The 25080-nt window shown below is 41.0% G+C and overlaps 1 protein-coding gene across 1 annotated transcript in view; it reads right to left on the bottom strand.

Moving 5' to 3' along the window:
• The window catches only part of CTDSPL (CTD small phosphatase like), a 137390-nt gene that overhangs the window by 38498 nt on the left and 73812 nt on the right, over nucleotides 1–25080 (bottom strand). The window contains exons 4-5 of the mRNA XM_030197877.1: nucleotides 19924–19980; nucleotides 4113–4205 (exon numbers count right to left, since the gene is read on the bottom strand). Of these exons, the coding sequence (XP_030053737.1) occupies nucleotides 4113–4205; nucleotides 19924–19980 (150 nt within the window). The remainder of the gene's footprint in view (nucleotides 1–4112; nucleotides 4206–19923; nucleotides 19981–25080) is intronic.

Below are 25080 nucleotides of genomic sequence, written 5' to 3'. Positions count from 1 at the left end.
CACAGGTGAAGGGCCAGACGCAGCTGCAACAGACAGCACGGCAGGCACAAGCACCCCAATGCCGAAGCAGACTGGCGCAACAGTCCTTCCAGAAGCTCTGGAAGTAAGGCCTGGATGCGCTTGTCAAGAGCTGCCATCGGAGAAGGCTGCGGGGCTGGTGGAACAGTCGGTGGCAGAACCGATTGAGGCTCGGGAGCAGGAACCAGACTGCTGGGAGGCCAATGCATCGGCACCTCCTGTATGGAGGGGGGAGCAGTCTTCCCGGTGCAGACGCTTCTCGGGTGCTGAATCCTTCGATGCCTTGGAGCTCCTGGCAACGTGTATTGAGGGGGAAGGGTGACAGTGCATCTTAGCCTTCGCTCAATGCACATCACCGAGGTTCCTCGCTGCCGACTAGGACGATGTTGAATCTTCACGTCGCCTCAGGGTCGGGTCCAACGATGGATGGTCCCAGGGGGCCTGCTCAACAGGAGGCCTCGAGACAGTTGGAGACCTACTCGATGCCTCACTGCTCCCAGCATGCTGTGGCCTCTCAGCAGCCATGTGTACCTCTACTCCCGACGTCGATGTGTCTCTCGATGTCGACTCCGTCGACCTCAGTATCAATGTCGATGCCAAAGGACTGGACCGAGCCCCAAAAAGTTTCTCTCTCTGGGCTTCTCAAGCAAGCTGTGTCCTCTTCATATGAAGACAAAGGGCACAACGAGCCGGGCTATGGTCGGGCCCAAGGCACTGGATACACTAAGAATGTGTATCTGTACCTGAGATGGTCCGGTTGCATCGAGTACAACATTTGAAGCCGCTGGGAGTCTTCGATGACACGGAAGGGAAAACTGCACTGGCGAAATCAAACGGCTCGATGATGCCAAGAAAAAAGGCACTAAAAGGGAGAAACCCGACCACGTGGCCCAAATAAAAAGGGCCGCTGCAAAAAAAAACAAAGGAAACTTTAAACTGGGAAAATAAGAAAATTAAACTAAGAAATTTGAAAGGAATGATTTTGTTTTGTTTTTTTAAACAAAATGAAAACAATATATAATAAAAAACCGAAGCACAAAAACACTTCAGACTGAAAGGCTCTTTTCCCGGGAACTAAAAGGAGCCACAGAAAACACTGTCGCTCATCGCGCAGAAAGAAAACTGAGGAACACGGGCAGGAATTCAATCCGTGCATGCAAAGTGTGCCACAGAACGTGCACCAGAAGGCTCTGGCAAAAGTTTTTTCTTTTTGCTATTGCAAATGCCGGTTCCCGGGCCAACGCAGACGTCGACCCAGTTGTGAGAACAACTCAGCCTACTTGTCCTCGGAGAATGTTTAGAACATATTAAAACCTCTCCACAAGAAGCCTACCTATTACTATAAAAAATGAGACAGGCATTCTACGATTGCTGTTAGATAGCAACAGATAGTCATTGCTTCCAAATTACAAGACTTTCACATTGACTACTGATTAAAACAATGGGCTAATATCTCACTTCCATACTGACACATCTGTGACAGATAATCTGTAACCTCAAGTACCCAATTAGATGGCAAAGTTTTTTAGGATTGGGATTATGTAAACACTAAAGATATAAACTGCTCTAAATAGTTTGAAAGGAAAGGCTTAAATCATTTTGATATCTGGGTGTTATCACTGATTTACATCTTATCTTTACTCAACAGGTCTCAAATATGATGAGATCAGTTTTTTTGTTTTTTTCATTCTTTGCCAATTGAAATCTGTAAAAAAAATATTTGGAATTTCCTTCCTTCCACATACTTGTACTTGCATTGATGTCATGCTTAGACCACTGCAATGTATTTATGATGGTACATCTCAATTTAATTAAAAAAATTACAAACTACAAAATACAGCTGCCTGTCTTCTAAGCAGTGCAAAAAAAAAAATCAGGATCATGTCACTCCACGATTGATTCATCTAAAATGGTTACCTATAGGCTTTCGTATTAAGTTCAAGATTGCTATTCTAACTTTTAGAGCACTTCATAATGGGACTCAATTCTACTTTGCAAACTTAAGAGGTCCTTTTACTAAGGTGCGCTACATGAAAAGAGGCTCATTATATTCCTATGGGTGTCTTATCATTTAGTGCTTATAAATCTGTGAGAGCACTTTAGTAAAAGGACTCCTTATGTTCCATATGTTCCTGTCCTTATTCTTCGTTCACTTAATGATCACCATTGAGTTTTACCCAGTCCTTAAAAACTCACTTTTTCACCCTAACCTTTCCAAATGCAATGTCCAGCTGATTGTGGGGGCACCACCCTTGTCAAAAGATTGTTTATTTTAGCCTCCTCTCTCGGAGCTAGTTTTAAGGTATGAAAGTTGTCAATTGAATGATACTCTTAACTGTAAATATATTGAAGTTCCCTTAATCTCTTGTCATTTAATATGTATATCACCTTGACCTGATATCAGAAAAGGCGGGTTAGCAAATGTGCAATAAATAATTTTTTTTTTTTGTAGTCTTGGCTGTTTTTTTGGATAACATTTAAATCTCAAATTTCAATACCTAAAGTCTATAGACTATGGTGTGGTTCAAGAAAGATTTATTTGCAGTGTACTACATAGAGTTTCCACTGCGTAATTTGGAAATTAGATGAAAAAGATTTGCAGGAAAGAGGGCAATGCACACATGCACTTGGGGCAGACAAAGGAAAGGATGAGAAGCATATATTTAGACAGATAGTTGACACAGGGCTCCACATCTTTCAAAATTAACACATTTTCAGACTTTATAGATGCAAGCATTTTTCATCAGAAGCACAAATGAACTGACTTTATATTTTGAGCCTAAATTGTGCTTATGCTGAGAAACTTAAATCAGGTCCTACATGCCATGCAGTGAGCTACCATGGACTGAAATGCAGATTTAAATGTATATGGACATTACTGCTACAAGATTTTACTCTTAATTATTAAGAGTTACAGCCAGCAATAACGATTTTTTTTGAAGAATAATTTAACAGTACAGAACATTCAGATAATAGGCTAATCTGGTACTGATGCACAGGGTATGCTCTACCCAAATGCTGTTACTTTTAATTTTTGTTTAAAAGGTCATCTTTTGTACTTTCACTTTTCTTTCTTCACAGATTTTTGAAAATAGCAAAACTAAACTGGTACATCTCTTTTCTTTAATACTTATTATTGTAGCCAAAATTGCATTTCTGTTTCAACACTGCAAAATTCACCAATAGGAAGGAAATTATTGCTTAACTGAACTCTGAGGTTACATGCATAGAAAGATATCTACTACAATACTACTGAAATTTATAACCTAGATGATCAAGTTATCCAGTTCCAGGCTGGAGATTTTTGAACAGTCCTGGATTTCTGACTACCCTATCCTGGTGCATTATGGGACCTGTAGTACTAACTTCAATGTGCAAGCACTACAAATCCCATGATGCTTTGGGATATAAGTTCAAAAACCGTACTGGCTAAAACGTGTCTATAACTGGGTAACTTGTCATCCCCGTTATAACTGGTTTACCTTGAAAAAAAAGGTTAAAAAGAATATTCAAAAGACAACTAATATTATATCGATACAGAAGGATTACTATGAAAGCTCAATAAGGGCACAAAATAATTCATTTACTCAGATGCAACAGACGGCAATTCAAGTTTAACCCATTTATAATCTGCTGTTTTTAAAACTGGAGGCTCAATGATTTAGGCATTGGCATTTTTACTTATATCACAATTGTTTCACAGACCAAGAAGATAAATCAATTTATTTCGTGCCCTTTATTTGTTTTTTGTTTTGTTTTTTTTACTATACAGCTTTAAGCAATGCCTGTTCAATTTCTCCACTATATCCATGGCAACCTGAAAGCCTTTCACATCGGCATCATGAGCAGTGCATGGAGGCTACATTATGAGCAAAGCCCATATGCGATGCTGTTGCCATGAGAACACTTACCCACACACCAGCAGACAAAGAGCAAACAGTGACATATAACGAAGCAAAAAGAAGAGGAGAAAGAAATTAAGCCAATACTAACCAAATAAAATGTTTGTCCATAGGGAAAGAAACACATTCATAAGGTTAGTTTGTTTGCACTGTCACATTTTAAGGATAAGAAACATCTGTAATAAGACACACCTTGGCTAGGCTGGCTGTGAAGAGCACACATTCAAAAAGTTCCCCCATCTTCTGGAGAAATTCATCCACATATGGTCGTTTTAACACATAAACCTAGAAAAAGATTAAACGTTAATCATTTTAAAATGATAAGACATCAAAGACTGCCCTCCCATACTCCATTTATTTTTCTCCCTAGGTAAACATAAAACTACTTTGTAGTATTAAAATATGTAGTTGTTGCTGTGCAGAAGACTCACATTCAATTCCTAAGCCCAGCTTCTGTCCTCGAACTGACTGGGACTAGGGACACTGTGGAGGCAGCACTCACAGTACCCATGCGGAGGGAGTCTCAACTCATTCTGCAACAGATACTTCTTGATTGCTCAAAAGGATGTTTGTGCCGCATTCTGGAGGAGCTTCAGTCCATTCCTTTCAGAGGACTGTTGCGCTGCAATGGCTAGGCTAGAAGGGAGTGAGTTAAAATACTGCTAAAATACCATATTGTGGATTAAACATTAATCCAAGGTGTTTCCTACATTGTTGACATTAAGAGTTAATATCCCTATTTGTATAAAAAAGTACCATGTGTTTCTAAATTCCAAAATAGTGTGTACTCAAAACTTTTAGGGGGCAGGAAAATTTGGGAAAGGAGGGAGGGGCAGGGTTAATTTAGAAATTTGAGCATTTGTTGTTCATTTTACTTTTTTTTTTTTTTTTGTTATTGTTTTGTTTTTGGTTCTCCTCCACTTTTTTCCCCACTTTATGTGTGCTGATAGAAGCAGTTGCTGTGGCAGGGGTAGGCCATGGCTATCACAATTTTTCCATCCCAGTCAGGTTAACTGATCTGCAGTGTGGAGGAGGGGGGGGGGGGGGGGAGGGAGGAATTTCAAGCTTTTTAACCTCTGAAAAAAAGTCTCTCTGTTTTATGCAGATATTCTTACTGTGCACCGTTTGAACAAAACATTATGCACAAAGTGAACAATCTATACGTAATATGCAGATTACATTATTTCTCTCTCAAACCTAGACAAAATAAGCTAAGTACTATACAATAGATACATCAATCTTTTTTCCTTCAAGTCCAATTAAATGCAAAAACAGCTCCAGTTTAATACCAGTGCTTTTCCAACTGGAAATAGTAAAACTGTGCAGTTTTAGTAGCCATACTGGTCTGGATGAAAACAGTAAATCTTAGTAAGTTATGCTAACTTTTATGTTAGCCCTCTGATCATAACCTACTAAAAGTCTGGTGATAATTCTGGAATAAGTTTGCACTGAGCAATAGCATGGTACATCAGCTTTTCTGCATCTTATGCAATATAGATACTTTGCTATAGTCCCCAAACTTAGTGGATGTATATGCGTATTTCATTGCATCTCATATCCTCAGCTCATTTCTTAAGTCTTCATATATACCATACTAATAAATCTCTTTTCGCTCTTTTTAAAGTATATACTACACTTACATTACGCCATATATGAAATGTATGATACCTTTATTCTAACTTTTTATATTTCTCTTTTTAGCCATTTGTTTTTTTTTGTTTATTCCACACTTGATATATCACCTTTCTGTAGATACAGTCACAGGAGTTTACATATATTATTTTTGCAGGTACCTTTCTGTCCCTATTGGGCTCACAATCTAAGGTTATTTGTACATGGGGCAATGGAGGGTTAAGTGATTTGCCCAGGGTCACAAGGCGCTGCAGTGGGAATCAAATCCAGTTCTTCAACCCACTGTACTATATATTAGATCACTAATATATTATCATTTGTACAGTGCTAAAAAGCATACACAGTGCTTTATAGAAACAAAGAATCCCTGCTCACTGGCGCTCACAATCTAGTTAGAGAAAAAAGATCCATCGCAAAACCAATATGAAGCTCTGAGCTGGATTTGGATTTCGTTCACACTTTTTTTTTTCTGTAGTTGTTCAAGGTGAGTTACATTCATGTAGTCAGTATTTTCCTGTTCCCAGAGGGCTTACAATCTAACTATGTACCTGTGTCAAAGCAGTGAGAATGTAACCAAGTAAAGTTGAAGGAATTGAGGTATTTTAGGAATTAAGAAAATAACCAACCAATGGAGAGTGTGAAGGACATGTCATACTAAATTCAGAATATTCCAATTAACTTTTCATTTTTATAATGATTCTAATGTACTAATGCATTACCTGCATACTACAGTCAGCCTGCTATGTTTGTCACATATTAAATTTACAGAGTAAATTACATTCTGTATGCCTTCAGTGGTATATATAGCAGGATTTATTTATATTCTGACACACTGAAAAGCTGTAGAATGGCATGCAACTGATTCTAAGTGAAGATGGGCCACAAAAACTACTGGAATTCAAGGAGCATGGCACAAGTACAGATCCTTGGCAATGGGGCGGGGCAGAAAGAATAAACTCAGACAAAATAGGGTCTGACACTAAGGGGAAACAAGCAGATTTAATGGGCTGCTGTATATTCTGTTTCCATGATACCACTGAGGCACTGACACATAGGGTGTCATGAAAATAATTCTGTATGTGGCATCGATGCACTGACAGCACAATCTTGAGAATCTAGAATCTCAAAAGAATGCATTGAAGCAATGGTGTGCTGAAGTAATCTGAAGGTACCAAAATACTCATGAAATGTTCAAGAATAAGAAACTATTAATCATAACAACTGAAACATTAAAAAAAAATACTGAGAAACTCTGGATGCATGGAAACACAGTCTCAAAGCTCTAGAAAGCCATAAGACTAAGCACTGTTATTACACTATTGAACCCAGGTTAGACTAAGGGAAGATATATGCAACTGGATTGGCCACTGTTGGACACAGGATTCTGGGCCTGATGGACCTTTGGTCTGTCCCAGTATGGCAACACTTATGTACTTAACATGCAGTTGAATAATCAAATAATTCTTGAGGCACTGATGTGTGAAATACTATTAAAAGTGGAAAGATGCTCAAGGAGCTTAAGATAAAAGAGTACCAAATAAGCAATGCTATTTAATTCCTTCTTAAGGTACAGAAGTAGATGGATATGTTAATACAAATGGGTGATCCTGAATACCACAGTACTTACAAACTAGTCCTGCAACTCCATGATCCTGATATTCAGACTTATTAGCATCTTAGTTAGGGTTGTCTATTCAACCCTAACACACAAACATAATTTCTAAGGTTAAAACACACTCAGACATTTATAACTCAACAGAGAACAATAGGTACAAAATACTCTCCAGATATTGTCATTGCTGAAGTCTGTAAGAAAAAAAAGTTAAAGGACTCTAAAAAGGAAGTACTCCAACGGTATCTTATGTACTAAACTGCTTATTTGATACTCAATGCTCTAGAGCAGGCATTCTCAACCCAATCTTTGAGACACACAAGGTCAGTCTGGTTTTCAAGATATCTACAATTAATATGTATGATACTATTTGTATACATGAAGGCAATGCATACAAATTTATCTCATGCATATTCAATATGGATATTCTGAAAATCTTGACTGGCTCAGTATATCTCAAGACCTGCTCTAGACGCTTCAAGAAGGCATCAGAGAGGAAAAGAGCTTTAAGATACTGAAGTAACCTTAAAATGTTTCTTTACTGATAGCAAAAGTATCTGAGACATCAAGGAACCTCTTCCTCTCCATTCAGCACTGAAAACAATAATGGTGCACCAAGATCTCAAGTCAGCAGTCCAACCCAATGGACAGGTTTAAATCTAATAAATAAAATGAACAAAATAGAACAGAAACAATAACTCATGAGAGCTAACTCCTACGATACCAAAGTATTCTTAAGTGAAAGAAAACTCAAGATACTTCATGAACTTGCACCCTCAAAAGCATAGCTACAGAGGGTTCTACAAGATACACAAGTACTGATGAGATTCTGTTGACACATCAAAGCAAATATAAAGGCATCAAAAGTACATTCATGGTAGTCAGTCAGTCTTAAGAAAGTCAATCCTGAAGAAAAAAATCACTACCAAAACAATGAGGTTCCAAAGCTGACACAAGACAGTTACGAATTCAAGAGATTAATATTTTCAATACATGAAAATACTTTTGGAGTCACTGATTCATAATAAGTACCTAATGAGTACCTATTGTGCTCTGTTGAGCTATAAATGTCCGAGCGTGTTTTTAATTTTAGAGTATTTCTATTTAATTACCTTTAAAGTGGACTAATATGGCAACCATACTATTAGATTCACAGTGGTACTTAAGGTACCAAGAAATTAAGACATGAAGCACCATAAAGAGGGTTGAGATAGGTATTTTAAAGCAGAGAAGTTATAATTGTATAATTAACCTTCCACATAATCCTATTACTTCAAACTGTACGAATTTTACCACTCCAGTTATAATTAATTGTACTTCTACCCTTTTCCTACTCTGTATTGCTCACTAGAAGCTGTAGTTCCATCCCCGGAGACTTCTCAGCTTCAATAGGATTACTTCTCTCTATATGTTACTATATATTCGTCCCAGAGTTGTATTCTCTTTTCTGGAACCTTATCAGCTTCCTTGCACCTACTGTTACTCTATTTTCTACTCTTTATATATTCCCAGAGTTGGTACTCTCCTCTCCGGAACCTGTAAGCCACATTGAGCCTACTGCTATGCGGGAAAATGTGGGATACAAATGTAATAAATAAATAAAATAAAATCATTTCAAAAAGACCACACTGAAACATCCTGACTTGAGATGTCAAAAGCACACCCGAGGCCAAGGACATTCAAAACATTCTTGACCCAAATCACTTTAGTGCACTGTAACATCTAATATAATAATTTGCTCCTGCAACGTTCCAATGTCTCTCACTGCGTTCATAACCATCTCCTGACGTCATTCTCCCGCAGTAGAAGCCTGCTTGCCTGACATCAGGAGATGTTACTATTCGAAGGAGGGAGGCCGGAAGCCCCTCCCTCCCAGTTCCAGGGTTGTCGTCCCTCCCTCCCTCCCTTCCAGACCCCCTCCTTCCGAATCTAATATAATAATTTGCTCCTGCAACGTTCCAATGTCGCTCACTGCGTTCATAACCATCTCCTGACGTCATTCTCCCGCAGTAGAAGCCTGCTTGCCTGACGTCAGGAGATGTTACTATTCGAAGCAGGGAGACGGAAAGACCCTCCCTCCCAGTTCCAGGGTTCCCCCTCCCTTCTTCCCAGTTCCAGGGTCCCCCCTCTCTTCTTCCCAGTTCCAGGACCGTCATCCCTCCCTCCCTCCCTCCGAATTTTAAAAGTCATCCTGACTTACCTCACGTGGTAAAAAGCATGCAGGCTCGGCACTTACTTCAGTTTTCCCTTCTGTCTCTCAGCTCTGGTCCCACCCTTGTGGAAACAGGAAATGAGGGTGGGACCAGAGCTGAGAGACAGAGAAGGGAAAACTGAAGTGCCGAGCCTGCACGCTTTTTACCGCGCGAGGTAAGTCAGAATGACTTTTAAAATTCGGAGGGAGGGGGTCTGAAACTGGAAGGGAGGGAGGGACGACGACCCAGGAACTGGGACGAAGGGAGGGGGAATCTGGAACTGGGAGGGAGGGGGAGGGAAAGGAGAGAGAAAGAGGGAGGGAGAGGGAAAGGAAAGAGAGAGAGGAGGGAGGGAGGGAGAGGGAAAGGAGAGAGAGGGGAGGGGGAGCGAGAGAGAGAGAGGGGAGGGGGAGAGAGAGAGAGAGAGGGGAGGGGGAGGGAGAGGGGAGAGAGGGGGGCCTGGAACTCGGAGGGAGGTGGAGGGGGCGGGGATGAGGGGGAAAGGGAGGGGGAATGCACCACCTGTAAAAAAAAAAGGCACCCCCAATCAGGGGGAAGGAGGGAGGGAGGGAGGAGGGGGAGGAGGAGCAGGGTGAGGGGGGGTGGGGGGGTGATGAGAAGGGGAGTGGGGGGTGATGAGGAGGGGGGAGGAGATGGAGGAGGAGGGGGGAAGGGGCCCTGGAACCTTGCTAGCGCCCGCTTCCTTTCTGTTAGAAACGGGCCTTTTTTTTAGTAGTACTAAATAAAATCTAAACCACTGTTGCAGTGAGGTACAGCAGGACAATAATAGAACAATAACAGCACGTCTTGGAGAGGCAGTGATTGAAGTCATTTCAATACAGAACTTACAGTGACACTGCCACTGAATTTCTGGTGCTCCTTAAGGATTATAGCCTAAATGGACAATCAGCTGTAGATAAGGACATTATGGTTGGAGAATCAGAAAGGTTAGGTTGATTTAAAGGTTATAGTACTACATTAGGCAAATTTGAACTCAGCTCAGGCATCTTGTGGGATTGTTTTAAATGTATGTCTTTTGTAAGATTTTCTATTAAAGATAATAAAAGTATTTTTGTGAATAATTTATAACTGACGTACAATGATCTCAAAAAAGATATAAAGGAATTGGAGAAGGTGCAGAGAAGGGTGACGAAAATGATAAAAGTGATGGGACGACTACCTTATGAGGAGAGGTTAAGAAGGCTAGGATTCTTTAGCCTGGAGAAAAGGCGGCTGAGGGGTGATATGATAGAGGTCTACAAAATAATGAGTGGGGTACAGCAGACAGATGTGAAGCGTTTGTTTACACTTTCTAACAATAATAGAACCAGGGGACACAAGATGAAATTAGAATGTGGTAGGTTTAAAACAAATTGGAGAAAGTTTTTCTTTACTCAGCGCGTGGTTAGACTCTGGAACTCATAGGCGGAGAAGGTAGTGACAGCAGCTGGCCTTGCTGAGTTTAAAGGGGGTCTGGACAGATTCCTGAAGGAAAAGTCCACTGATCGTTATTAAATTTGGGGGTTTTGCCAGGTTCTTGGGGCCTGGATGCTGGCCGCTGTCGGAGACGCAGTGCTGGGCTTCATGGACCTTTCGTCTTTTCCCAGCGTGGCAGTGCTTATGTACTTATCTAAGAGATAATTATGCATATTCATTAAGAATACCCTAAAAACCAGGCAGTAAATAAATCCTAATAATAAAATAAATAAATGTTCTGACCCTTCTAACCTCTCAGTTTGTGATACTGTTTTGCCTATATTCAGCCATGGATTCAAAGCAGCTGTTTGAGAATTTGAAAATGAAACAAAACAAATTAAATTTTACAAAGAAGGGGAAGATTACAAAGTACTCTCTAAAGCTTCCATCAGCTTGCAATTTCAACTGTCAGAACCACAGTTAAGGAACAGAAGTTAAATGGAACTGTTGACATCGAGGAACAATCTGAAGACCAAGAAAAATCTATAGAACTGCATTAAAACTACTCATATCTGCAAACCAGAACCCACAGATCTCTGCAAACAACCTGCTGAAAAATTTCAGCTGACACTGAAATAGCTGCCCACAGTACATCATTCTTTACACAACAATGAACTGAACTGTACATATGTCATAGTGAAACATATTCCATGACCTCATGACAAGAATGTTTAAGTATACAAAAAAAAAAAAAAAAGAAATCCAGCTTATCAAGGTTAAGTACTTTGGACTGATGAAATGAAAACCAAACTGTCTGGCCATACATAATATACATCAGGAGATAAAAGGGCAGAGCAGTTGAAGAAAAGAACACCTTGCCAACCATTAAACACAGGTAGAACTAGAATGCTTTAGGAATTGTGTGGTAGCCATTGGTATAGGAAATATTCTATGGTGAAAGAAGAATGCTTTCAATTAAAACCAACCTATCTAAGAAGCTAATGAATTAAGACATTGAAACTAAAGCTGAAGAGAGGTTGGGCACTTCAGTAAGATAATGATTCTAAGAACATACCTCAAAATCAACCCGATTTTCTTACAGGAAAGAAAGACAAAGGTTTTGGAATGGCATTCACAGTCCCAAATCTGCAGTGAGATTTCAAAATATGCAGGGCGCGCAACAAGACCTAAGAATAGTTCTGAGCTAGAGGAATTCTGTGACGGAAGGTGAGAAAAAAAAAATCCAAAAGCAAGAATAGCATGATTCTTAGCTGGCTACAGGACATACTTGGAAGCTGTAATTTCTGTCAAAGGGGATGTTACAAAGCACCGACCAAAAGAGTATCCAAACTGACCACATTCATTGGTTTTGTATCTTGAATTGTAAAAACGGCAAATAAATTGTAATCATTCATTAAAATTTGCAGAATTATGTTGCATTTATCTCTGTAATCCACAAAAAAGGAGAACCATGTAGAGCCACTAATCCACAAAACTACAGGTCACATAAACTCAATGTAAAAATACAGAAACAGATAAACTGGTAGAGGAAAAGTTCTCAGCAGTCCAGGACCAAGCACCTCATATGTCTGTTTCAATAAGCAGGACTCACACCGCTACTGCCCAATTAGAAAAACTTCTCTATCATTGATCTGAAAAACCTCCACCAAATAAATTTAATATTGTATTAATGCTTGCATTATATAAGGATCGCAACTTGACTTTCACATGCTGTGATATTTAACTCTGTATCTGTTGTGTCAGCCTCTGTTCACTTAGGGATTCATTGAAACAGAAGATTAAACAACTTTTGTATACTTTCTATTTCTTCACAAAAATATTTTCTCCAGAGGGAATGGTCAATGTCAGTTAAAACTTGTAGGGGTTTAAAAAAATATTGTTCATGCTTTAGACTGTTTTAGTCTGACTGGTCAGAACATCTTGGTGCTTATTTTGGAAGCCCTATGCAGGTTTTAGATGTGTATATTGCATACATGTCTAAATCCCAATTTTACAAATGGCAGGAAGCACAGTCTAGGCAGGTTTGGGGTGGGACTAGGGCAGGGCAAAAAAAAAGTGTACATTCCCTATTGCAGCAGAGGAATGCACATCTATGTTGAAAAAGAATACAGTGAAACCTTGGTTTTTGTTGACGTCGGATTTCGTCGTTTACGGTTATCGTCAATTTTTTTCGAGAAATTTGTGTCTCGGTTTTCGTCAGTCGCCTCAGAATTCGTCGGTAAATGCCATGTTAAATGTTCATTTATTGCTAGTGATTTGAGGGCGTGTGCAGGAGGTGGGTGTGTTTTACATCATGTGCGTTAATTGCATTGGCTGGCTGTTGGTGTGGAAGGCGTGGGATATTTCTAGTGCCACTCCCCCCTTCCCCTTGTTCCTGTTTGCATTTGTTTAGCGTTTTTGAAGGGCGGGAACAGGAGGTGGGTGTGTTTAAGTGTGTGGGATCGTTAGAGAGGGGCTGGTGGAGGAGGTGTGTGTTGGAGATCTGCGAGGGCGGGACGGGATAGCGATTTGCGGATGTGGTGCGTTGTAAGTAGTTGCTGGTTGGGGACGTGCACTGGGGGGGGGGGTAGGCGGAGGTAAGCGGGACAGGGAAATCCGGAGTCCTCTTGATTGGGGCGCTAATTTGCCCTTAGTAGCTTGTTGGCGCTGTTACAGCCTGTTATGATATCTGAAGCGTTGTGTGACGTGCCGCATCATCATTTATATAGTAGGATTAGTCTTTTTATTCATTTAAAAGAATTTAAAATAAATTGCTTCAACTTCCTTACCAAGGGTCCTGTTTACTAAGACATGTTAGCGCTTTTAATATGCCTACAATTAGCGTGCATGCCTACCACGTAGGTACCTATAGGGATATTGTAGGTGCATACACTGTTAACGAGCATTAAAGACGCTAACGTGCCTATAACGCGGCTTAGTAAACAGGGCCCCAAGATAGCAAGATTTTACAAAAGTGCTGTTTGATTTTTTAGCCTTCCACTGGAAGGACTAGGGGAGGCCACCCCTTGATTCCATACTGTTTCTTGTCCCCTTCATCCAAAATAACACTGGCCAAGGATATTAGGCTTTGTGACACTGTTGGAAAAAACTTGTATGTTTTTAAAATGGCTAAATACACTTGAGACATCCTGACCTGAATGTTTCAATTCCGATTTGAGCATACTTTTCTAAAATGTATTTATTTACAATGCCGCTTTTTATAGAACACAATTGCTATACGATAATTAAGGAGGGCATTGTCTATGTGTATGTATGTTATGATCTATACTATACTAGAAATACGTTTAGAAATTTGGTCATTAGACTACATTTCTTTCTTTTAGGAATCAGGGGATAATTCACTCTTAAAATATCTTTGCCCATCTCTGTATTTTTCCATTTTTACTCCCCTATTCCTTAATCTTTTCATCCCATCCTCTTTTACATAACATACGTGGAGGGGCATTTTTGAAGGAATGCCCAAGTCAGAATTGGAAATGTACTGTTCATAATGTACCAAAAAAAAAAAAAAAATCCACTTCTCAGCCATTTTCGAACAGAAAAAACATTCAAAAATAGGTGAGAAGGACGTTCTTGCACTGAAGATGTCCAAAACAACAATTTTCCAAAATAAAATGGCCAAGATATGAACGCCAAAATGGCAGGCACAAAAACGTCTGCCTGGCATCATTTGTGTAAAAATAGCCATAGAGACATCCCTGTTGAGCAGAGGGGCAGCCCAGTAGTCAGTGCAGTGGACTTTAAACACAGGACCCAGGTACAAATCCCACCTTAATTTCTTTTTATGTTATTGTGAGCCCTCCAGGAAAAGATAAGAACCTACTATACACCTAAAAGTATACCAGTACAATAGCCATCACACGCTTGTAGGAGTCCTAAATTCAGTTACAGTAGGTATTTCTATGTTCCAGGAGGCCTCACAATTGTACAAAATAGGAGCCCGATGATCAAAAGTAAATGCGGGTGCTAGAGGCCACCAGTATCTGCTTTTACTCAGTGCCAATGATCAGAGTATGTATGGTGTGAGCGCTCTGGGAATACAGCAGAGCTCATTTAAAATATATTTAAATGTAACTCTCCAGTACTCCGCCTGTATGATCAAAGCACCGCACTCTGATCTTACAGGCCAAAACAGTGTCTTAACCATACACCAGCTCAGAGCTGGTGTTAGGGTTAAGGACCTTCCTTCCCCCCCCCCCCCCCAGACCATGCCAGGCAGCCCGGGCTGTCACAGGCCTAGTACCCCCCCCCCCAACCCAAGAGATCGGGGGGCTGGAGGTCCGGTAGACCTCTAGGCCCCAGTGGCGTAGCCACAGGTGGGCCAGTGCCCACCCACTTAGGGTTCAGGCCCACCTAATAGTAGCACACGTTTAGTGGTAGCTTGTGGGGATCCCAAGCTCCACCAGCTGAAGACTTCCCTCTGATGGTAACGAAAACGCTACTCTCCACAATACCAGTACCTGCTCATGCTCAGTTTTCAGTGTATTCCTGCTGCACTGCCAAGGTGGAAAGAAGCGTTTTCACACCAGCTATTTTTTTTGGTGGGGGGGGGGGGGGGGAGAACACTTGGTGCCCACCCACTTCTTGCCTAGCCCCACCCAAAATCTGTTGTCTGGCTACGCCCCTGCTAGGCCCCCTAACACAACTCCCTGGTGGCCCAGCGGGTTACATACTCCCACCCCCCATGGTGGTCTAGCGGCCCCTTACTCCCGTACCTTGTAGTAATGATTCTTCTTCCAGCATCACCTCCAAAATGGCGGCACGATGTGCTGGGCAGGACATCCCTACAATATAAGGGAGAAACTCCCTTATATGGTAGGGACACCCTGCCCAGCACATCCCAGGATGCACTGAGAAAGGCTGGGTGTCGCCATTTTGGAGGTGGTGCTGGAAGGAAGATGAAGTGCTTACTCCCTCTTCTGTTACTAATGCAAGGTACATTGGGGGGGGGGGGGGTGGTGGTGAGGAGCCGCTAAACCACCATGGTAGGTGGGGGTACGTAGCCCTCTGGGTCACCAAGGAGTTACTTTTTATGTCGGGTGGGGGTTAGGGGGCCTAGAGGTCCACTGGACCGCCAAGTCCCCTGTACCCTCGTGTTCCTGTCTGGGGGGGGGGGGGATTGGGGGTCGCTAGGCCACTAGGGACTTGCCTTCGGGGGGGGGGGGGGGTCTCACAGACCTCCAGCTCCTGTGTTTGACAGGTCCAGGTTTCTGACAGTCTGGACCCATCCAACAAGTGCGGGAGGATTGTGCCTCAGCACATGCCCAGGCACAATCCTCCCACACTTTCCACTGATGATCAACGCTAATTACGCACCTAAATTTGCATGTTATTAGCACTGATCATTGGGGAGTGAATTCCCTGTACTTTTCCGGTGCTATTCTTAAGGCGCTGTTTTGGAACAGCGCAGGGAATTGATAAGCAGGGCCTGAGAGTTAAAGTGGGAGTTACAGCTGGGTCCAATTGTTCAAAGTGTACCACACTGACCATTAGGCTACTCCTTAAACTTGCTTGCTGCTCTATTAGGAATGGCCACAATACCTGAAGCTGTCATACCTGATATCCACAGTCACTTACTTTCACTTGTTAGGATGAAGGGGGGGGGGGGGGGGGGGGTCATTAACCACTGGGAAATGGAAGGGTCATGCCTTCATCCCTCCAGTGGTTAGCTGCTCAATGAGGGCAACTTTTTGTACCCTGGATGTGAGGGCTGCCTCTCCATAAGGTTACCTCATGCCTTTGTTGAGGGTTGCTGATAGTGAGAGCAGCCCAAGCTGGCAGCAGATCTAAGTCAAGTCAAGGCCTTGTTCTCAAATGGCTATTAAGAAAGTTTTATAAAGTAAAAAAAAATGTATTTCACCGGATACACATACTTTATTATAAATTCACTGTATCTGTCCTCTATCAGTGTTTTTATTTCAGCCTCCTCTGGATTAGTAAACAAATACGGCTATTAGGCAATTAAAAGGTCACACTTCAAGCTGCTTTTTTTCAGCCTAAATGTACAGAACTACAGAGGCATACAACATTCAATAAGTCTTTTGTTATGAAGCATTAGCTCTGATGGAGAAATCTGTATATCTGAACTTTCATCATTAAGAATTTAAATTTTTGCAGCCATTTTCAGCACTGAATCATTGCTACACACAGACTTATGCTTCTCATGTAAGAAAAAACATGCAGTTGGATATTTCAGTCTTCCTGGCATTCCTCAGTTGTTTTGTAGTGGCTGCCACCTAATGCAAGTAATCAAGAATAGGCCAACTACAATGTACACAGTCTATCCTGGATTACTTGAACCAGGTCAAAGCCAGTTCTTTATGGAGAACCCAACAATTCTTTTTCTCTTTGAAATGTTTAAATGCTTTGCTTTTGCTTCATTTATAAGCAAACATAAAAAGGATCTTCTCAAAGACTAACCCATACTGAACTGAATGTTGATCAACCCTTTTGAATCACTCACCTCCTCCAAAAAGGACAACGAACCAAGGCTGTAAAGTAAGCTTTGCTAAAGCAATGGACCACGTCTTTGTCCTCTCTCCATAAGGTGTTAAGAGTGTGATGCCCGTAATTCTCTTTTTTTTTACCCATGTTTCCTAGGATTGTGATGCCAATGCTATAACTGCCCTCAGTTTTCAAATCAAAGACAGGTCTCTACTGAGTCATTTTTCATGCTGGAAATAACCTGGTTCTATACAAGGACTTGCAAACAATTTTCAGAGATATTAAACATTAGCCATTATAAAACAGAATAAATTCCACGATAGAACTTTCTGGCTAAAATATATCTGATTTAAAGTTACACTCTTGCACAGTAATCAACTCTTCCGCTACCCTTTAAGATAAAAGTGTATAAACAGACTTCTTTAGGAGAACCACAGGTGGTTTATGGAATTTAACAGAAACATATATTAGGGGTTTGTGGAAGATATTAATTATTCATGACTAATTTTATATTACAGAAAGTAAAAAAAAAGAAGAAAAAAATTTTTAAACACTCACAACCATCAGGAACGCAGAATGAGGTCTAACAGGTAGGACAAACAATGCAGGTGAAATTATCTGAACCAGTGGATACATTTAAGGAAGGAAGTATGATCTAGTGATCAAAGCACATAAATATGAAATCAGGAGAATTTCTAAGGTGCCATCTCAAAATCCCTGTGCCGTTACTTTTATTTTGTAAATCCCCTATCTTCCCCGTGTCAATGTTTCCAACTGTAAGTAATAATTCATTTTTGTCTCTCCAGGTTTTCATCCAGTACAGTCATTAAATACATGCTGGAAGGCTTTTATCCCAACAAGCATGCTGGAACATCATCTGAATGAAGGGTACTACTCAAATACAAATAATAATTAATAAAAGATAGTGTTTTATAGGTGGACTTGGGGGAAAGCCACAGCTTATTCCTTGGGGTAAGCAGCATGGAATCTAGCTACTCTCTGAGACCCTGATGGGTATGTGTGAATTGGATTGGCCACTACTGGAAACAGTATTCAGGTCTTGATGGACCTTTAGTCTGACCTGGTGGTATTGTCCTTATAAGAATACATTCAGGTTTATGCATGGATCATCACTAACCAGTGAACAGAGAAACAATACTGATGTTTAAAGTGTACTTGGGAGAAATTTTGAAAAATGTTTGAACAGCTAACTTCTGAGCTGATCAATTTTGCCCTACTTCCCTACCCCCCTCTGATTGTTAAATGTGCAAAGTGCAGAAATTTAGTCGACTGAAAAAATTGGCTACTCTGTATGTATTCCCAAGATGTGGTTAGCAGCTGCAAGCTAGCAGTGATTTACGTCTACCTGGCCACATTTTTACTTGAAAACCTAGTTTGCTAATTTCAGCTGAAAATTCAGCCATTCAGTGGATCCTTGAAACTGGTTCCTTTAGCCTCAAACAGGACTACTCAGATTTCAATAAAATCAAATTGCTTTTTTTCTTGTCTATTACATTTTTATTAACCTAGTTTTCTTGGTGTTTATTATCCTATAATAGATTTTTTTTCGTAAACATTTTCAATGAAAAATTGTACATATACGACTAAATTCTATACATAGCGCTGAAAATAAAAATCCCCCACACTAAGCGTTATTCTATAAATGGAACAAAGTTAGGCTCAATTTATAGAATACACTTAATGCCAGGATAAGTGCCTAACTTTAGACGCAATGATTTACACCAAGTAAACCCGGGCGTAAATCCCCGCATCTATATATTAGGTGCTGATCTCCCTTATAACAGCGTGCATAAATTGTAGGAATGCCCCTGGATCTACCCATGACCCTCCCACGGCTGCGCCCCATTTTTGGAGCCTTGCATAAAATATACGCGTGGATCCCGTGACTAAAAATGCATGCGTAAATTTCAACTAATGGCAATTTGGGCCGATAATTGATTACGGCGCCCAATTATCGGTGCTAATTAGCTAATTATTCAATTAAATTGCATGTGCAAATTGGACACACACCCAAATTTGTGTGCAGAATTTTAAGCGCCATTTATAGAATTTCAGGGATAGTGGGCAATTCTACAAGTAGGCACTTTCATTTAGGCACCCTGTGACCAAATGGTAGGAACCTATTCTATAACAGAACTTGGGCACCAAGTTTCCATTAAAGAATCGTAGAATAACCCCATATCAGCATGCCTAACATTTAGGCAGCTGTAAGAGTTGGCATAAAAGTGGGCTCTAAATGTGGCAGGGATACACATAGCTTACAGTATTCCGTAAGTTATACGCAGATGTGGGAGCCCCACCCATGTGAACATCCCCCTGCAAATACCTGCTATGTAATTTATGCAGGCATTTGCAGAATAGCGCTTAGGTGCCTTGCCGGTACTTTTGTGGGTACATGTACACATATGTGCATTAAGTGCTAGTATTCTGGTCATTTATGCATGCAAGGGGTGTGTAAATACGAGTGCCTAGATTATTGAACTGACCTTACAATAGCCTTTAGACATTATTTTAGATATTATCTAAAATAAATTTAACTTGCAACTGTTAAAACTACTGCTTTAAGTATAAGGCAAATAAATATTACCCAATGAAGTGGTTTGCCTGAGACCTCTACTAACTGAACACTGTATATGTTAGCGGAACAAATTCAATAACTGCTTACCTGATGTACAGTTCCATCGATTTCAACAGGTACTATGAAGTCAGCATTGCTAATGGGCTAGAGAAAAAAGAAACAACATTTATTTCTACTAGCATAAAGATGTCAGTAATTACACTGCAGTGGGGCACAAGATGTGGCTAAGTGCTTCTAATCAGTTCAAAATATTGTAATTCAAACCAACATATCAAACTAAAACATTGGAACCTTTATGTTTCCTGTGTGTGTGGGGGTGGGGGGGTGGGTAAGGGGGGAAGAACTCTTCTATGAGTAGTACAATATTGCAAGTGTGATGTCATACACCTTGCAAACAAAGCCTTGCCACAGTCACAACAAACATGGAAACTAGTTTTTAACTGGGTGTACAGATGTTTATATACAGTCTCTAATGGTGATTTTTCTTATTGCACAAATCATTACAGTATATCAATCTCTTTTCCCCACAATAATCCCCTAGAGAGCATATTTATTGCACCCTACATGTTTTTTTTTTCCTTTCAGGAAAAGTTGACTTCCGTTTGCCCCCTAAATACTTTTCATAGATTTCCAAATGTCCTTCAGGTGGCATCATAGGTTTCAGAAGCATCTGAAAGGTCTATGGATTATATCTACTCAACAGTTGTCCAATATAGAAGTAACTTTACAAAGCATATTTTACATGCAGAAAATCGCAAGGGTTTGCACACCTGCACACAAGTATGTAAGCAGTAAGAGTATACATTTTTCTCCTGTTTATATAAATAGGCCCTAACTGTAACTCTTATTGTTCAGTTTTACTGAGTTTGAAAGAACACATCACCTTTTCATGGCTCAGTATGCCAGTTAAATTACATATATTCCCAAGTTAACTGTTTAATAATAAAATGTCCATTTCAAAATCTCTGATTGGAGCTTAGGGGTATTGCAGCGCTGCGTAAGCCTTGTAGCGCTATAGAAATGCTAAATAGTAGTAGTAGTAGTAGTAGTATTCGGCTGAAATCAGTTCAATTTAGGGGCCACTTGGCTTGAAGGACTTGAGAAACACTGCTCTAGTTCTAGCGCTTTACCATCTCTTAAAAAGATTAGTTTGTATATTAATACCTTTCAAGTAATTAAATGCCTGTATCACATCTCCTCATCCCTGTTTTCCTCTAGGGCAGTAGCTCTCAACTTAGTCCTCAGGACATACCAGGCCAGCCAGGTTTTCGAGATGGTTTTCAGTATCACCTTTAAGTTGATGATGCCCAGATCGACCTCTCGACACCAGAAATTTCATCAGAAATCCAAGCCAAAGCATCAGCCTGCCTGTCTGACATTGCTGCCTAGATGTCTCACCACCATCTGAAACTAAATGTGACCAAGACTGAGCTTCTTATCTTTCCCCCTAAACCAACCTCTCCTCTTCCCCCATTCTGTATCTCTGTGGATAACACTCTCATCTTCCCCGTCTCATTAGCTAGTAAACCTTGGGGTCATCTTCGACTCCTCTCTCTCCTTCTCTGCACATATTCAACAGACTGCTAAAACTTGTTGTTTCTTTCTCTATAACATCACCAAAATTCATCCTTTCCTTTCTCAGCACACTACCAGAACCATTATCCACACTCTTCTCACATATCATTTAGACTACTGCAACTTGCTTCTCCCACTAAACCATCTCTCTCCTCTTCAATCTGTTCAAAATTCTGCTGTACAACATATATTCCGCCAGTGTCGCTATGCTTACATTAGCCCTCTCCTCAAGTCACTTCATTAGCTCCCTATCCATTTCTGCATACAGTTCAAGCTCCTCTTATTGACTTACAAGTACATTCACTTTGCAGCTCCTCGGGAAGGCCGACAGTCGCTCAAAAGCGCATGGTTCGGGAAAAGGTATCTTGCAAAGATACCTCACAAACAGGGAAGATAGGGTTTCTGGATAGTGAGGTTACACAACAGACCGTGGTAGGCCAGGTGCCCTTAAATACAACTAAAGATCAGACAAAAGATGTCAAATCAATAGTGTCAGGTACTAAGCATCATGCAAATAAGAACAACAAACATACTCTGAAATGTCTATATGCAAATGCTAGGAGTCTAAGAAATAAGATGGGAGAGTTGGAATATATTGCACTAAATGAAAAATTGGATATAATAGGCATTACTGAGACCTGGTGGAAGGAGGATAACCAGTGGGACACTGTCATACCGGGGTACAAAGTATATCGTAATGATAGGGTGGACCGGACTGGTGGAGGGGTAGCATTGTATATTAACGAGAGCCTTGACTCAGATAGATTACAAATTCAGCAGGACACAAATCACACCTTTGAATCACTGTGGGTTGAAATTCCATGTATAAAAGGGAAAAAAAATGGTGATAGGAGTGTACTACCGTCCGCCTCGCCAGGATGAGCAGGTAGACACAGAAATGATAAAAGAAATCAGAGACGCGAACAAAATGGGCAATGTGATAATAATGGGTGACTTCAATTATCCAAATATAGACTGGGTAAATGTAACATCGGGACACGCTACAGAGATACAATTCCTTGATGAAATCAAGGACAGCTTTATGGAGCAACTGGTGCAGGAGCCGACGAGAGAAGGAAAAATTCTAGACTTGGTCCTTAGTGGAGCGCATGATCTGGTGAGGGACGTTATGGTACTGGGGCCGCTTGATAACAGTGACCATAATATGATCAGTTTTGACATCGACCTTGAAGTAACTGTACACAGAAAGTCAAATACGTTAGCGTTTAACTTTAAAAAAGGAGACTATGATAAAATGAGAAGAACGGTAAAAAAAAAACTTAGGGGGGCAACTGAGAGAGTAAAAACTGTACAACAGGCGTGGACGCTGTTCAAAAATACCATCCTGGAGGCCCAGGCCATACATATTCCGCGAATTAGAAAAGAAAGACGGAAGTCCAAAAGACACCCGGCCTGGTTGAAAAGTGAGGTGAAGGAAGCTATTAGGGCTAAAAGAAACGCCTTCAGAAAATGGAAGAAGGAACCATCTGAAAATAACAAGAAACAGCATAAGGAGTGTCAAAGCAAATGCAAGGCGCAGATTAAGAAGGCCAAGAGGGAGTATGAAAAAAAGATAGCACTGTACTGGTCTCCGTATCTCAAAAAAGATATAGTAGAATTGGAAAAGGTACAGCGAAGGGCGACGAAAATGATAGTGGGGATGGGACGACTTTCCTATGAAGAGAGGCTGAGAAGGCTAGGGCTTTTTAGCTTGGAGAAGAGATGGCTGAGGGGAGATATGATAGAAGTGTATAAAATAATGAGTGGAATGGATCGGGTGGATGTGAAGCGACTGTTCACGCTATCCAAAAATACTAGGACTAGAGGGCATGAGTTGAAGCTACAGTGTGGTAAATTTAAAACGAATCGGAGAAAATTTTTCTTCACCCAACGTGTAATTAGACTCTGGAATTCGTTGCCGGAGAACGTGGTACGGGCGGTTAGCTTGACGGAGTTTAAAAAGGGGTTAGATAGATTCCTAAAGGACAAGTCCATAGACCGCTATTAAATGGACTTGGAAAAATTCCGCATTTTTAGGTATAACTTGTCTGGAATGTTTTTACGTTTGGGGAGCGTGCCAGGTGCCCTTGACCTGGATTGGCCACTGTCGGTGACAGGATGCTGGGCTAGATGGACCTTTGGTCTTTCCCAGTATGGCACTACTTATGTACTTATGTACTTATGTACTTAGAGGCAAAAAAACATAGTAAAAATTTTTTTCGGTATATTAAAAGCAGGAAGCCGGCAAAAGAATCGGTTGGGCCGCTGGATGACCGAGGGGTAAAAGGGGCGATCAAGGAAGACAAAGACGTAGCGGAGAGACTGAATGAATTCTTTGCTTCGGTCTTCACCGAGGAAGATTTGGGTGGGTTACCGGTGTCGGAAATGGTATTTCAAGCGGACGAGTCGGAGAAACTTACTGACTTCACGGTAAACCTGGAGGACATAATGGGGCAGTTCGGCAAACTGAAGAGTAGCAAATCTCCTGGACCGGATGGTATTCATCCTAGAGTACTGATAGAACTGAAAAACGAGCTTGCAGAGCTACTGCTAGTGATATGCAACTTATCCTTAAAATCGAGCGTGGTACCGGAAGATTGGAGGGTGGCCAATGTAACGCCCATTTTTAAAAAAGGCTCCAGGGGAGATCCGGGAAATTATAGACCGGTGAGTCTGACGTCGGTGCCTGGGAAAATGGTAGAGGCTATTATTAAAAACAAAATTACAGAGCACATCCGAGGACATGGATTACTGAGACCAAGTCAGCATGGCTTTTGTGTGGGGAAATCTTGCCTGACCAATTTACTTCAATTCTTTGAAGGAGTGAACAAACATGTGGACAAAGGGGAGTCGGTTGATATTGTGTATCTGGATTTTCAAAAGGCGTTTGACAAGGTACCTCATGAAAGGCTACAGAGGAAATTGGAGGGTCATGGGATAGGAGGAAATGTCCTATTGTGGATTAAAAACTGGTTGAAGGATAGGAAACAGAGAGTGGGGTTAAATGGGCAGTATTCACAATGGAGAAGGGTAGTTAGTGGGTTTCCTCAGGGGTCCGTGCTAGGACCGCTGCTTTTTAATATATTTATAAATGATTTAGAGATGGGAGTAACTAGTGAGGTAATTAAATTTGCTGATGACACAAAGTTATTCAAAGTCGTTAAATCACGACAGGATTGTGAAAAATTACAAGAGGACATTACGAGACTGGGAGACTGGGCGGCTAAATGGCAGATGATGTTTAATGTGAGCAAGTGCAAGGTGATGCATGTGGGAAAAAAGAACCCGAATTATAGCTACGTCATGCAAGGTTCCACGTTAGGAGTTACGGACCAAGAAAGGGATCTGGGTGTCGTCGTCGATAACACACTGAAACCTTCTGCTCAGTGTGCTGCTGCGGCTAAGAAAGCGAATATAAGTACATAAGTACATAAGTAGTGCCATACTGGGAAAGACCAAAGGTCCATCTAGCCCAGCATCCTGTCACCGACAGTGGCCAATCCAGGTCAAGGGCACCTGGCACGCTCCCCAAACGTAAAAACATTCCAGACAAGTTATACCTAAAATGCGGAATTTTTCCAAGTCCATTTAATAGCGGTCTATGGACTTGTCCTTTAGGAATCTATCTAACCCCTTTTTAAACTCCGTCAAGCTAACCGCCCGTACCAC

Source organism: Microcaecilia unicolor, chromosome 1 (genome assembly GCF_901765095.1).
Source record: "Microcaecilia unicolor chromosome 1, aMicUni1.1, whole genome shotgun sequence".
NCBI classification, from domain to species: Eukaryota; Metazoa; Chordata; class Amphibia; order Gymnophiona; family Siphonopidae; genus Microcaecilia; species Microcaecilia unicolor.
This window is presented reverse-complemented; position numbering and strand designations above follow the sequence as displayed.